This window comes from Schistosoma mansoni, chromosome 3 (assembly GCF_000237925.1).
Source record: "Schistosoma mansoni strain Puerto Rico chromosome 3, complete genome".
In the NCBI taxonomy this organism is placed as follows: Eukaryota; Metazoa; Platyhelminthes; class Trematoda; order Strigeidida; family Schistosomatidae; genus Schistosoma; species Schistosoma mansoni.
In genome coordinates this window covers 26,461,313-26,478,324 of record NC_031497.1, presented here as the reverse complement: position 1 = coordinate 26,478,324, position 17,012 = coordinate 26,461,313, and the positions used below count along the sequence as shown (strand labels likewise).

Sequence of the window (17,012 nt, the reverse complement as noted above, 5' to 3'; positions counted from 1 at the left end):
ATAATGATATGAACAGAGAAGTTATGACAAACAACGGAAGATATTTTTGGAGGATTTTACTTCACTAACATTCATTACTGTCCTTAGTGTATTCTTCAAGTCATAAGCTTTCGTTTGATGTACGATTCACTGATATACCTTTTTCTGTCCATAAGCTATTGTAATTTAAATGTAAACTTCATTACTCTATTTTTCTACCCTAATGCCCGGTTTTGGACATAATTGTATTTATCAGAAGGGGGTTTTGTGGGGATTTTAGTAGTTTTTATATAGTTGAGATCATGAGTCAATTGAAGCTAAATCACCATGGAAAACCTGTATGCACTGGACGGTCGTTTCGTCCTATTGTGGGACTCCTCGTGGATTGGTTGGAGTTAGACATTAACACCGTTTGATGCCGGCTCAATGGTCTATCGGTTAAGTGCTCGCGCGCGAGACTGATAGGTCTTGGGTTCGAATCTGATGAGGCGGGATCGTGGATGCGCACTGCCACTGAGGAGTCCCACAACAGGACGAAACGGTCGTCCAGTTCTTCCAGGTTTCCCATGGTGGTCTAGGTTCGATTGACTCATGGTCTCAACTATATAATAAGTGTATTTTCCTAATTGCTTGTACATTGTGGTCGTGTTGGTCATCTTTTTATTCATGCATCATTTTACACAAATCTGAAGTGAGAATAAATCGAATAGTGTTCCAATTGATCTATCTTCTCTCTCAGTTGCCAACTAATCAGATGATAGTATAATTTCCAACTCTATCCAAGACCTTTAGTCTCAATTCGAACTCATGGGTTTCTAGGCTAAAGGTTGAACCAGTTAACCTATTGTGTTAAGGTCTTAATCTAGATTGAGACAAGTTACCTTCTGTATGTTAGTGAGTAGACAGATCAAGGATGTAACAGATAGTATTATTAAGCTGCAACAAGTATAATTTAAAGACAACTATGTAAGCCTTAGTGCAACTTTGAACAGATCTGTGTAATGATTTTTGAGTCATGACTTGTTTGTATGCGTGGTAATAGTTAGATGCTGTCCATCAATTGAAACCAACATATATTGGTCAGGGTTGAAATCTACAATTGAATAGTTAAGACATGTTAGAGTCAACGTATTCAGATTTTTTTTCTACGTAGAAGCAACATCACTGAAGAGAGTTAACTATGAGAAATAACCTGCTTTTGTACCTCAGTATGCTGACTAGTGTAGGGGATGGTTGGAAGAAAGTTAGGGACGGCCAAACCAAAACGTGGCATCAGTGCTTGAAGTCACTAACTTCCAGTCTGAGCCATGTTGGTGGTAGATGCAGACTACTTGGTTGGGGTCCGTGTGACTATCGTAACCAATGGTTGGAGACTCTAGGTGACATGTCTCAGAATCTATCACAATGGCGCAGGTGTATACACTCTTTATCTCCCCTTAAACCTTGAGACTAAAATTGCTTCATAACTTTCTTCCTTCCTATACTATATCCTTATATACAACCTTTCTCTCATATATAATACCACCGTTAAATTAACTACTTCTATGAATTTGGTATTCATCTTGTTGTCCTAACGAGGTATAGCAACTTGAACCGATGCATAAATGTGCCTGGTCCTACGTTATAGCTGACTGACTGATACCTCAGTATACATCTAGCAATGAATACTAGTTTTCCTACATTTGATATGATCAAAATACTTGGACTGTTTTAGGTCATCATGATAAGCAAGAGCAACCACAATATCAAGATAACAACTATCGTCAGGTATCCAAAAGTTCTACCAAAGTACTATATTTAATATATATTTTTATTAATTAAGTGTTGAGGAAAAGCTAAGTGTTTTACTGACTTATTTCCTCAATAGTAGGTTAGAAGTTCAAACATCGTACTACCTACGTTATGAACGAAAACTCAGGTAGGGACAATCGATTGTATTTAAATACAAAATTACAGAGTCTATTGGTAAGATATGAGAATCATACATTGAATACTTCAATTGCAAATTTCCATCATTTGTCCTTCACATTCTATATGATCATTCCAGTCGATAATTCCTTTCTATTTTCCCGTTTTATTCTCTTAAACTAGATCTTCTTAGCTTTCTGCTGCCAAGTTTTCCACTTCACATTGGCGTTACATACTACTTATGTCTGTCGATATAAGCAACAAATACCACACCGACATTAATTGCATAGCTGACTGGAATCCTTATAAAACGATACAAATCAAAGTCAATTACATGAATCGACAACTCATATATGATTTACATTAGTATTGAGCTGAAATGAATTAAATCATTGTCGAAAATACGCATAGATATCCTCCATCATAAAAGGTACTGGGTTCGAGTTCCAGAGTGAACATCAACTCTGAGATGCAGGTACATCCAGCTGACGAGTCCCAAATAGGACGAAACGCGCGTCCTGGATTCTACTGTTAGCCACTATCCATCTTTGCTTTCCCTCCATCACTGTTTATAATTCTATGCTTGTCCTCTCTTGTTTTTCATTCGGAATCAACTCAACACATCCATATAGATTAGAATTCAAAATTACCAAACAGTCCCCTTTCGAACATTCTAATATGTGTACATAGGATTTATGAGCTCCATGAATTGATGGATCGATATTGTTAGGAATATATACATTACTTATTTCTTTACGCCTGTTACCCCTTGTGGATGAGCATAGGCCGCCTATCAGCACTCTACATCGAACTCTGGGATATATATATATATATATATATATATATATATATAGTTTGATTATATTTTGAATCTGTCAATACATCATAGGAACGAATCGATGCTACTTTCGCTCCACTTCGAGTCTCATCAGTAAAAATATATTTGTATTTCATTAATGCTGATGTTTTAGCCACTAAGACTCTAATGTCCCACAATAGAACGAAACGGCCGTTTAGTGCTTCCAGGTTTTCCATGGTGGTCTAGCTTCAATCGACTTATGAATTCAAGTATAAAATTATTAAAATCTCCACAAAACCCCTCCTGATATGATGAACTTTTAATTGTTAAGATTAATGAATGCAATGGTAATCTATGAAAGAACACAATGGTATGATATGACTAAGCGATGGTTATTCATGGAACTGTACTTTTAGTGTATAGTCCTACACCAGAATTCGAAGACAGATGAATAGAATCTTTTATGTAGGAAAATAACATGTTTATTTAATAGAATATGAACATACAATGAACATGATGAAAATATCATAGAAGGTTAAAGAAAACCAGATCACATTCTCCAGTATAATCAAGATTCAATTTGAAGCACAGATAGATGATAGCTAGCAGTGGAATCCAGAACGAACGATTCAGCCTATTTGGAACTCGTCAGCTGGATGTGCCTGAACTCCAGAATTGATGTTCACTCTGAGATTTAAGGCGATATCAAGGCAATCCGCTCAGGATGCACATATGTCAAAAGAAACTGATCAATTGCAGTCCTAAACTCCAATTCCTTCTATGGAGTTCGAAGACAAAGGTACTGAGTTCAAGTCCAGAAGTGAACATAAACTTCGGAATGCAGAGACATTCATTTGACAAGTCACAAATAGGACGGGAACGATAAGCATCCTTGATTCCACTACTAGCCACCATCTATTTCTCCTTAACAGTCTTGTGAATTACTGGCAATATTGAGGCAATCCGCACAGGATGCATATATGCCAATAAGAGACTGATCAATTGTAGTCCTAAGCATCAATGGGAAGATTCAAACAACCAATACAAAAACCAACTAAAATCAAGATTTAATTGTTTGGCCGAGATATTTCTGGCACGATATCAATGTATATTCATCATTGAATTTCTTTCTGTTTGATAACATAAGAATAATGAAAACCAGAACCGGAATGTTTACTTCTTACTTTTATGTTTATGTTTATGTTTAGAATGTTTTTTATGTTTTTTTAACTTTTTATGCAGCGGAGAATCAACCTCATCGTTATCATGAATATCAACACTATCATGATGAGAACGTTTGTTCATCTCTTTACTAGAAGTTCGATGTTTAGATGATGATGATGGTGATGATTGTCTTTTATCATTCCATTTCGATGAATGATGATGTGTATGCTTTAAAGTTGATTTGGATGTTTTTCTACAAGTTTCATTGTTTCGTCGAGTTGTTGTTGTTGATGATGATGATGATGATGGAGAATTGGAAGGAGAATAGCGGTGTATTCGTGAAGGATTCTGTGTTTTGTATTTGTGTGAACAGCGACTTTTATGAAGATTTTCCGGTTTATTTGAAAGTGATTCTACACTACTACAATAAAAAAAATCAAGAAAATTATAAAAAGACAAACTGTGAAGGAAATTTGTATAAAATATGAGATACAGTCATCCTCACAAACATTCTGTACTCACAGTAATGATTGTACAGTCAGTCAGTCACAACGTAGAACTTCCTACGTACGTACATCAGTTCGAGTTGCCAAACCACATTAACACAGAGATGAAGTTGTCCATTCGAATTCCATAGTGGTAGAAGTAGTAAGAGTATAAATAGTAATCTGAAAGATTAGGGTTTGGAGGTGTTATTGAAGGAGATTATACAGTCACCAGAAACTAATTTTAGATGGTAATTTTTGAACCTTTAACGAGAAGTTATGACTAGTGAGGTTCAACAATATTGAGTATGACGCAATTACTAACCAACAGTTGCAAAATATAGCGATTTGAAGTTATATATATATATATATATATATATATATATATATATATATATATATATAGACTACTGAATTCTAACTCAATGGTGTAACGACTTGAAGAAAATAAGTTCTATTCTAAGTGGGTTTGCTGGTACATTTTTGAGGAATACCATAATAGGACAAAACAGTTGTTTACTGCCTTGTTATTTTTTATTTTATGGTTTTATGCAGCCTGATTTGCTAGTAAATAAACTGCGTATGTCTGAAATACATGATTTATACAGTGGAAGGTGAGATTGTGGTCTAAACTCAAACAGATAGAGCTAGGCGAGAAGAACTAATAAGGACTCAGAGTTGATTATAGGCCACTTGTACTGGTTAATGCGTCAATGGTTTGGCACAGTGCCAAGGTAACATAAGTCGGTGTTCTAATTGGCGATTAAGTCACACGATATATGACAAGGCTTAGGACATAACAATCAGATAACTAGATTGCCATGCTTATGCATTCCGTTTATCATAAGCTTTCAGTTAACTCACTAACAACTGTTATACGATTCACTATTCTTAAATTGTTGCCCATCTGTTATTTAGTCTCCTCTATTCACAGACCCTTTGGTTTGTTCATAAAAAATTGTTGTTTTTTATTTTACGGTGTGATGCGGTCTGGTATGTCTATATAAACCACATTTACATGAAATATAAACATACAGTAGAGACTGGTTGATGACTTTTGAACTCAAGGGAGGGTATAGAGAGAAGCTTGCGAAGTACGGGCCAATGGGAACCTAATTGTGTTGGTTCAAGGTCAACAGTGTTAGTCGGGCATGTAACTGGCCAAGTCAGAGACATTAGGGTATAGAGAAAACAACTCATAAAATTAGAAGTAGGATTTTGACTTGGCATATGAGATTGATCAGGGGATCAAAAGGAACAACGATTAGGTTTAGTGCATTTATAACTCAGGATATAGCTATTCCAAAACAGTTCAGGAAAAAGACTCAAGTCAACTCATATCCATGTCCCCATCTGGGTCAACATGATCACTTACAAATACTCATGAGTTATATCAGTATTCCACCTTGATAATGCACCTTTTTACGTATTCTTTAGTAATAGTAACTAAAATGTATCGCAGACCATAACATAAGTGACATAAGCGTAATTATCAATAAAAGATAACGTAAAAACTAACAGTTGGTAAATATTTTAAGTGAGAGACCATAACAGAAGCTAAAAATCCCATTTCTACGCTCTACACATTAAACAAGTGGAGATTTTTCCGATGACAAGCTTCAAATAACCACAGTAAAACATGTACAAGCATATATTACGTAGTAATTAGGACTCCATATATATAAATATTTACTTCAAATGATAAAAATAAGATAATAACAGTAGAAGTAATGATAATAATAATATGCCCCCAAATGCCCTGGTACGGCAGAGAGTGGGGAGGGGCCATCCTCCCTCTCGAAATGCTCTCACATGGTCACGCGTATATAGCCTCTGCCAGGGAAGTCCCTATTCACTGCCTTCTCGTGGCAGGTGTGTTGTTTACGAAAGTGAGAGGACGAAAAGCGAATGTCCGATGCTTTAACCGGGTTGGTGGACACGGAGGGTCCACCTAGGGGAGTTGAAAATCCCTGATTCCAAACCAATGGTGCATATGGGCCTCAGTATTCTGAAGCATCCTGAGGGGATAAATGGCGTATGAACCAATTTTTGGTCACCAGCTACCATGGGACTACATCTCCTTACGGTGCCCCACTGCCTTGTGGGTTAAACCTTTAGGTCAAAGGCTCCAGTTGTGGTCCCCTAAGAAAACCACTCGTTTCGGTTTGGGCACTTGGGCAGTATTACAGCCGCAAATAAAAACTCACCTAGATCTTCTATCTTCAGACTGTTGTTCCGACAATTCTTGACTGGCTGTCAATATTTCAGTTTGTTGTGCTATAATTTCGCGTAATACCTGAGGGAGTAGGAGAGGGATCAAGAGAGAGAGAATAATTAGATTTTAATTTGATCATATATTTCAAGTAAGACATCTTAACAAAAACAAACTAGTTATAGACAACTAACAGTGTTGACTGAAATTTAAGAAAAGAAATCAAACTACTTGTATGTATTGAAAGTAGTATACACTTACAATACATTGTAGGTTCTCTGGTTAACTGACTTTTCATGATTACATATGCATGTTTGTACCGATTCGTTTTGTTCGGCTTGTTCTACCTCGGGTATCGAGTTTTTCTATAGTCCGTCTTATCCCTAGGTCAGTAGCCTATTGTTGAACTGTTGTGTCCCATCTGATGTTATCAATTTACACAACAGAACCGCTAACATTATAGCAGCTTAGTCGCTCCTGATTCCGTATGTATTGTAGGCCGGTACTGAGCCTCAAATATCAGGATTTAAAAGACACTGATATTCATATGGAGGAGTAATAACCTAATCGATTAAATTGAAATTGATCGTTTGTGACACGTAATCAGATCTTAAGAAGTGATTACACGGCCTAGTCAGTTAGTCATATTTGTCAACATGTATTCACACAGTAAATTACTGATTAATTAGTTTCAAGTACTACTCAGTTTAATTTATACAAATCTGACTGTTAATCTAACTTTAAATGGATCTTATGGGAAGTGGTGTATTTCCACATCATTCTGATTTATTCCCAAGGTCAATCTTGATCTACGGTTCTCAGGTTATTTCTTACTTGCATCGTCCGATTCCCAGGTTTCTCGGTATCAAGTCGGATAAGCATTTCCGCAGATACAACAGACATATACGTTTACTATCTGCATACCTAATGGAGTGTTATCATTTTTAATTTGCTAATTTTGTTACGTATCCAATGGTCACTGGATGGCACCATATAAACAGAGTTGTTTCATTTCAATTTTTCGACTTCTACTAAGAATACAAAGCTAGTTTAAAAGTACTACCTTCTTATAAGCGTGTGGAGTGATAGTGTTAAAATGTTATTGTGTATTAATTGTCGTCTTATCAAGTTCAATGGTTCCGTATTTTCGCAATTATCGTAGACCCGTGACGAATGCAATCTCAAGATATAACATTGACAAGCTACTTGAATGAGAAAACCGAAGCAGATTGGGAAGCTTTTATTGGTAAATCGAGTCAACTATATGAACAACTCATTTATAAATATAGACACATGTCCCTTTGAAGATTAAGTCAAATCTTGACCGACAGTGTGTATTCATCAGCAATCTCCTAGTTATCAATTGGTTTTGGATTGATATATCTGGTTGGGTCAGCATATCAAGATATATATTTGTTATTTATTGTCTCTCTTTGGATTTTGAGTTTCAATCTTATGTCAATAATTGACAGTTCACAACTCAGTCCCTATTTTCTGACCTTTTTTACTAATACAGCTAATGCTTTAATGTCAATGACTTTCATATAGTCAATGTCTTTGTCTTTTCATGATCTGAAGTAATGAAACCTTGGACTAATACGAGTTTGTGACAAGTTGTACAGATGCTTACCATCTACCATGTAAACGTGCACCATGTACTATCTATCAAATGACGAACTCATGAAATTATCGAGTTTATTAAACAAACTATCATGAATTATATATTTCTTTAAACACATAAATATTGGTACAAGGAAGCACTAAATACATATGCACCACACAAATTATTCGATTTGTGTGAGGGCTAGAATACTATCTGATCGCCCAAACCGAAGCAGGTGATTTTCTTAGTGAGCCACTCTCTGAACCTTTGACCGGCAGGTCTAATCCACAAGGCAGTGGAGCAACGTAAGAAGATGCAGTACCGTGGTAGCCGGTGATCAACAATAGTTTCACAAACCATTTGTCCCCTCAGGATCCTGAAGCCCATGTGCACTACTGGTTTGGAATCAGAGTATTCCAACTACCCTAGGTGGATCCTCCATAACCACCAACCCGGTTAAAGCACCATTTGTTCACTTTTTATACTCTCAATTACGTAGAGAACACCCCCATCTCGAGAAGGCAATGAGTAGGACTTCCCTGACAGTGGCTGCATGAGCGTGGTCATGTGAGAGCATTTCGAGAGGGAGAGCTGATTCTCCCGACCCTCGGTCGTACCAGAGCATTTTGAGACACCTTGAATTTATTTATACCGAAGATAATTATTAAAATGCTATTAAGAGCTTCGAATCAAAAATAGAACAATTCAAGAAACACATCTATCAACATATATATATATATATATATATATAATTGAAGATTCACATACTTCAGTATAAGATTTTCTTGCGGTATGTATTCCTCGATAGCTTTGACGACGTCGTTTTGCATCTCGCATCATAGATAAAACTTCTAATTTGGATACATCTTGTGATGAATTATTTGCTATAAGTTACAGAAAACGAAACAATATTAGAATCAAGAAAAAAGTAAATAGTAGTAAGCATATTTTGGAAAGATAAATAATAAGTAGGAACTTTGAAATGTGTCACAAGGCAAGCTTTCAATTGGAATCCTCAAGGTCAAAGGAGAAGAGGAAGACCAAAGAACACATTACGCCGAGAAGTGGAAACAGATAAGAGAAGAATGAACAACAACTGGATGGAACTAGAAAGGAAGGTCCAGGATAGAGTGGGTTGAAGAATGCTGGTCGGCGGCCTATGCTCCATTGTGGGTAACAGGCGTAAGTAAGTAAGAACTTTAAACAATAATAATATTGATACCCTACTCAATATCATATACTTAATTATTGTAAATTCTCAGTACGAAATTCACATTTTACAAGGATATAACATGTGGCAATGTGAATGAAAAGATTATAGGCAGTGATTAGCCGCCATTCATGTTTATCTATCTTTGACGACATATGCTAGGGAGTATCAGTTCGCTCGGGGTTACAGGTACACCATGTTAACGGGTGCTAAATAGTGTAAAACCTAAGTCAAGCGGGGGTTTTCTGTCGACTAACTTCAACCACCAACTTACATCCCTTTTTATCATCAATCGTTTCTTTAAACGATAGACCAAAAAGGTAAAATACACAAAGAACCGTTGTGATACTTCTTAAGTAATTAGATACGCTATAGATTGCAAAGATTTTATGAAGGTGTGTAAAAAAAACTTATAACTACAGTTCAATAATTGTAACTGAAGATTTTACATTTACATAGATTTCAGAACTAAGTATACAAATCTGTTAGGATTCTGTTTAAACATTTAAGTCATTTATTTGTAAGCATACTGTTGTGGAGATTGTTGAGTTTCACTGAGATTATGAACCAATCAATGTTAGACCACCATTGAAAATCTGGAAGCATTGGACAGTCGTTGAGTACTAACATGGGACTCCTAAACAGTGCATCCACAACTCCGCACACAGAAGTTGTATTCAGAATCCTCGGTCTCGTGCAAGAACGCTTAACATTTAGACCAATGAGTGGGGATCCAACTGTAATAATATCTAACTTTAATCAGTCCATACAAGAACAAAATGGTCGTTCAGTGCTTTCAGGTTTTCAATAGTGGTTTAATATTGATCGGTTCATGATTTCAATATCCCAAAGATAAAAGTAAACAGCATCAGAGTTCTAACTACTCGTTGTCTAATTAAAACAGACATTTGCCATACTTTTTATGAAATAATCCAACTCCATCTGAAACCTTCTAGGCGTTACCGCTGATATCAAGCCTGCATAAAGAATGGCTTAAGTAAGTGATTACGAAATAACCCATACAGAACTAAGGGATACTCCAATTTACAGAGATTATTGTAGCTAGTATGTTCATATTTGATTACGTGATAGGCTTCGAATCACATTATCAATTAGGTAAAAGGTTGATGATACATATCATCTGGCCATAAACAAAACGTGACGTAACATATCGCAGTTGTTGTATTCAGTAAAGTATGTTATGTCAGGTTCCCTAAGATAAGTGACTATTTTCAATATTGAAGTAATCTCTATAAATCACATAAGTCAATCACGTGTCTTAAATTGCTCGAATGTACAAAATAGAGAAAAGCAATATTAACTTTCAACATACTCATTTTGAGTTAAGTAGTATAATCAATGCCAACCACAAATAATAATTCGCCTTACATGACCGATGAGATTTATCTGTGGAAAATGCCTGCATATTCATAATCCAAGATGGATCATTTGTCCAATCAGATGTAGGTTGAGTACATTCAGCCGTACATATACTAGCATCGGGTATCATGGCGTCCTGTAAGAAAAAAAAGTTTTGAGAAAGTGATCGTTGATGAGTGACAGTTACTTACAACAATCTTTTCTCGTTCTCTCTATCTAATTATTAAGACTAGAAACATAGAAAAACTAAAAAGTGTATGACAATCACTGTTCCTGAAGTAAAACTCACATAAGATAGTATAAACAAGTAAGTTATGTACGATTACTGAGATGGTTATAAAATAAATTTACAAGCAAACGTATTAACTACCCCATAACATGATATGCTGGCTGTGTTTACGAATTTTATTTTTATATGCCTTATACTCTTTATGTTTAGTTAAAAGTATTACGGTTGCTCACTGAAATTAGTCACTGCTCGTGATGTTTAATGTAGTTATTTCCGAAACTATATATGTTGGTTAAACTTATTGCTTTTAAAGTTGACACCTTGATACAAACCGGACAATTATCAGGTGAAACTGATCCCAGGAAAACATGCAGCTGGTTTTTACTGTACTTTAGAGTACCAAGCCCAAGGTCATGGGGAGTTATATAAAATTCGTTTCCAGATGTGAGTAGAAAGGTGAGTTCCGTATCAGCTTATCCGAATACTCTGCTTTGTTAAGTTGTTTTAGATAACAGAGCCGACACAGGTTCTTTTTCTGCTGGTCTAAAAGATTTAATCAGAGTAAAAATAAACTAGACTGATAAGAGATATGGTTTGGTCATCTCCACTTAAATTCATCAATTGTCATCAACTGAATAACTACAATGGACTTTGTTCGATAGATATTGTGATGTAGAAAGGCGTGGTCAGTCTACGATGTGGAGTTGCTAAATGAAGAATATTTGTGCAGGCTAACGCTTACCGGGCTATCATAGCTGCTTCAATAGTTTGAAAGTTTGTCATATTAAAGTTAATAGGAATTGTAATGAGGTATTCTGAGTAAGTGGTAAATACATTTTTTCAGGAACAAAACCAACCATGACGGTTGATACTTTGAAGTGTAATTTTCTTAATTGTTGTCTACTTATTTACATGGTCATTCACTATCCATTGTTTAATTTTACATTTTGCTAGTGAGTGAGGAAAAACAAAATTATTTACTTCCTAGATTTTTTTCCTCTTGGCTTCAAACTTATAAATATTAACAAAAAGCACTTACAATCTCTTCCTTGGCGAAACCTTGTTGACGTAATGAACAATAATGATTGTGTGTTGTGAGAGACTTTACAGGAACCCAATGATTCTGTGAATAGGAGCATCTTCCATATTCAACTGGCTAAACATATAAGAAACCACGTAGAACTCATTAGAAATGATCATTCAAATACGACGAACTAGTATATAGTTTATTTAGTCTGAGAACAGGTTACCGATGTTTTACGAAAATAAGCACATTTGGATACCAATAATCCTAAAGTAAATATTCCATTTATTAACTCCCCTGTTCGTGAACTGGACTTTTTTCAAGACTTTAAGAGTCATATTTAAGCCTTAAGCATATTAGTATCCTTTAAGAACTACAATACGGCAAAAAAGATATTGTTAGAAGCCTTAGTTTCCTATACAGCACTGTAAGATACTCATACTCTAAATTGTTGAATGTATTGCTAAGCCTGGTTGTGTATTTATCAAACTTCGCGTGAACATTTATTTCTAAGCAGATGTAGATGATACGGTCCAACATTTGGGACGACTAAGATTATTTTTGCTTTATTGTACGAGTAGGAAGGATAATTACAAGCTATGTATCTCAATAACTTGCATTGAAAGTCATACAACACATTTACAGTTGGAGGTGTAGCGCTGTGGATTGTAAGCTGGGAATGACGTCAGTAAATTTCATTATAAGAAAACAATTATGTGTTAGATACTTTTACCCATTCACTTAAAACATCAACTAGGAAGACTTGAGTCAAATTTATTCTGAAGATCTTTGCAAGTAGTACATACCGAACACAAAATATTGGAAAAATTTCCATCTAAAAAAAGCGAATGTCCGGCGCTTTAACCGGGTTGGTGGACACGGAAAGTCAACCTAGGGGAGTTGGAAAACCCTGATTCCAAACCAATGGTGCATATGGGCCCCAGTATTCTGAAGCATCCTGAGGGGATAAATGGCGTATGAACCAATTTTTGGTCACCAGCTACCATGGGACTACATCTCCTTACGGTGCCCCACTGCCTTGTGGATCAGACCTTTAGGTCAAAGTCTCCGGGTGTGGCCCCCTAAGAAAACCACCTGCTTTAGTTTGGACAACTGGGCAGTATCACAGCCCTCACACAAATCGAATGAGATTTGTGTGGCGCATATGTATCTGCTTCCTCTTTGTACCAATATTTATGTGCTTAAATAAATAAATAAACATCTAAAATGTTGGCTCAGTTATTAAGGTTACTATACTTGAGAAGAGAAAGCAGTGATTATAATAACAAAAAAGCTAAACACCAAATCAGAGCAGAAGCGAGGAAACAAAAGGATGATCTACTTAAAATATGTAACGGGATTGGTGGGTAGGTTTGCACTACTTTGACCAATTCTAAGCAAAAATATTTCACCTTCAAATGCTAAATTTATTTATGTTAGAAATAATTTCACAGTCCCTTACATTGACAGAAAGAGGGACTGAATACTTTCAGAATAAATACTGTTTTTTTAACACTTGCTGCCACTTTCACTTGCATTTTTCTCTAGTTAGCGCTTCTTTATGAGGTAATCTCCAGATTTCAGACGTATAAAACATGATTAGCCTACCCCCAATGATGTAATTTTAAATTGCTGTCCGTTATTTATTCTTCCAACCAATTACCCTTAGACTAAAATAAAAGAGAAGGCAGCCATTTTATCGTTTGAAGGTTAAGTAAACCACTTGCTAAAATCTACTCTTGTCACTGTTTTCAGGTTTCACCAAGCGCGATAAATGTTATGAAGATAGAACGCCGGCAAACTTCGAGCCACTGCAAGTTTGTCAACTTCTTGTGACCAAACTGTTTGTGAGAAGAATGACTGCAAGAAAAATAGAGACTAGCAAAATTCGATCTCATACATCCCTATCCGACTGTACATAATTGCTGACTGGATTTGGGAGCAATAATTACAATACAGCAGACATCACAGTTGAACACAAGTGTTCTGCTAGCAGACGATTTTTTTTCAAAACATGAGTCGCTTATTGTTAATGGTGGAACCAAAGTATGGGGACAACCTTGAGGGATTATAAAAATGGTCTTGCAAAGTCTTTATTAGTCATTCGGCTCAGAACAAAGTTGAGGATTAATATCAGGAGTTAGACTACGGAATCGTCACAACAAATTACAGTTGGGGTTTTCATAATGATATCAGATATCGTGCAAGAACCATATAGATGAGTCGGTTTCGCACACGAAGTGCAATTTGAAGTTTGAATGTTTCATTTCCACGCTTCAGTCCAGTCCGTTTCTTGTGCATACAGTTAAAGGATTTAAGGAAGTTAATCTAAAAACTCTGAACTACTTTTGTGTAATGGATCATATGACAAGATCACAATGTGTCTACTACTGAAAAATAGTCACACATTCAAGGAGGAAGTGACAAACTGCAGTGACAACCAGCAAATGGAGAAGAAAACATTTTTAAACCCGGGGGTCTAATAAAGGAAGAAACCTGGTAGTGGGCTGAGTTAGTAATTCTTTCTATCAAGTATTAATGCACTTCAGAAATTTTAAGCAAAGCGTGAAGAAAATTAATGATCTCCACAAATTTTATGAAAAGCTGGTATGAACGCATTAGAGGAGAAACCCACAGAATTGTACTCTTAAATATGTGCTCTTCATAAAAGGAAGAAGTTACGTATGAAATATTCAGACAAAACAATAACGAACACTAGTGTTGTATAAATTTACAGGTAACTTGGAATAAGCACTCACATACGAAAGAAACTCATGAGTCCATCCGAAATCTGAGATAAGTTCATTTAGTAATTTTTGCGACTCGTCAACCAGCATATTCAAAATACACAACAAGGCCAAGGCCATTAATTAATATGAGCGCTAATCTGTGTTTATAGATTAACTCGCACAAATCGATTAATTCCTTTGAACTCCATTCTTGACGTTACAGTACGCTTCTAGATCTTCACTATCCTCTAATGTTTGTGGTTAGGCTTCTTAACTAAACTGATTCTGATGAATTGTGAGTTAGTATTTCTTGATTATGGACGAGTATATTGTTGTATAACTCGTCGTGAGTTACTCCTTAACGTGAAATTTTTAGCTTTGGTTAAGATGTTTTTATTTGAGCAACTGTGTGTAGCTAGTATGTTATACACCATTATCAGGTCACCCCTCTTTCTCTGCCAAATTGGTGAGAACAGTCTAAGGTAGTGATGTCGATCTTCACAGGCTTTATCTCCTATCCTGAATACCCATTTTGTAGCAAGCCCTTATACCTGTTCCAAGAAACTTATATGGCTTTGTGAAGAGGGGTATAACAGTGTCGTGGGTCTTTAGATTTAAGAAAGTTAGATCTCGAACAGTGTCAGAAGTCAATGTGTCTAGTTGTCTTCAGAATAAGAGATAGGTAGCGTAGGCTTGAGTCTCCTGCGTAGCTCAAAATAACGTCATTTGATACTTCTGAGGATTGAATGTCAAATCTGTCCATTCTTGAGGCAGTAGTTTTAGATCTACATGGAGCTCATGTGATTTAGGTTCATGTCCGCCAGTTTACAATCTGCCACATAAATAAGAACTGAGGAACTGATATATAACTGGAAGATCGCTGATGAATTTTAGGAATAACGAAAAGGGCAGTATAGCACCCTGAGAAACTCCAAGTACATATTTTCTTCAACTTGGTTTTATGCAGTTAGTTTCAGTTCATTATGTCCTGTCCTGAAGTTAATCTGGGATTTAATTGTCTACAAATGAATTTGCCAACTTAACCCCTTAGCTGTTGCGCACGAAGTCTTCGAGGGGTTATGGTCAAAACAGGTTAATAGGTATGCGGCCAGAATTATATTGTACTTCCAAAAATGTAGATTAATACAAGTAGAACTGGGATGCACGCTACGTATGCTGATAGCTATACGTAATATGTAGTAATAATCGGAAGTACAACGCCTGCCAGCAGAAGATAGAATTAAAGAGAACAGGAATGGAAATAGAGAGCAATTGTGGTAACAGCAGAATTGGAAGAATCATAAAGTATGTACGGGACAACTGATGGAAGATGCGAAAACAATGTATTTCATGTATGGTTCCCTTATTTCATGAAGGCACTTTATAATTTTGCATTTAATGACAAATTGGTCGGCTTCACTTGAGTTCCCGTTCACTACAGTACAAAAACACAAAGTAGTAGAGTCAGTTACGAAGAAAATAATGAACCCACACACAGTCAGGGAATAAATGGGTCATAAGCGACAGGCGTTTTGTTAAAATATTATTGGTCAATCAGCTCCTATCAGGTGAGGTTTGTACTGTTATGTGTTACAAAATAAGACAGAACATGTAAAAATATTACTCCATTGATGGCGAATTAAATATGCTTTACCGTCGTAGCAGTATATTAAGAGTGACAGACATTAGTTATCAGTGATAATCTTTTACATTACATGTGTACCAAATCGCCACATGAACTTCCAGTATTCTGTTGGTTATCCATTGAAGTAACTCAACTTCGCTTCTTTAGATGGTTCGCGGATTCAAATGGGGCTCTCTTTGGCTGTTCAGATAACCATTCTGGGCAGGAGTCATCAGACTTCCGTAACTGCAACTTCATTGACAGTTGCCGTTCCTAAAAACTTTGTTGTGTATTTTAATTGTCTCGCTACAAGGGGGTAGTGCTGTTATTCATTTTAGATGCTATATCGTCCTTATTTATGCATGGTTTTTACTTTCTGTGTCACTTCAGTTTTAGTTAACACATATTAGGCGGCTGCTACTTCGACTACTTGGAGTTAATTGTTAGTTATGTCCATAACTAGCCAATCAAATCGTTTTTTAAGCACCCACCACGTTACTCTGGTCTGATATGTCTATGTACTACCCCCGTTGCACGTGACTTACCAACTGAAAGACATTATTATCCTACTAAATTAGTATGACCCATAATTTTTATTCATTTCGTTACTGGTCGGTATGTTTGTGCTTTCCACTTAATGACTGTAATTCTTAAATTATTGTACTA

At 36.1% G+C, this 17,012-nt stretch overlaps 1 protein-coding gene across 2 annotated transcripts; it reads right to left on the bottom strand.

Annotated features, from left to right (window-relative positions):
* Positions 1-3,082: 3,082 nt before the first annotated feature.
* On the bottom strand, positions 3,083-14,849 carry Smp_130270.1 (hypothetical protein; the record flags this gene model as incomplete). Of its 2 annotated transcripts, none has more annotated exons than XM_018799810.1 (7): positions 3,083-3,144; positions 3,871-4,268; positions 6,543-6,631; positions 8,919-9,034; positions 10,750-10,876; positions 12,009-12,125; positions 14,753-14,849. In XM_018799810.1, 7 exons carry the CDS (start codon positions 14,828-14,830, stop codon positions 3,083-3,085), a joined length of 987 nt encoding a protein of 328 aa, XP_018651561.1. The 2 variants fall into 2 exon arrangements, with proteins under 2 accessions (XP_018651561.1, XP_018651562.1); XM_018799809.1 differs by having other exon boundaries at positions 3,871-4,271; positions 14,753-14,830.
* Positions 14,850-17,012: the final 2,163 nt, after the last annotated feature.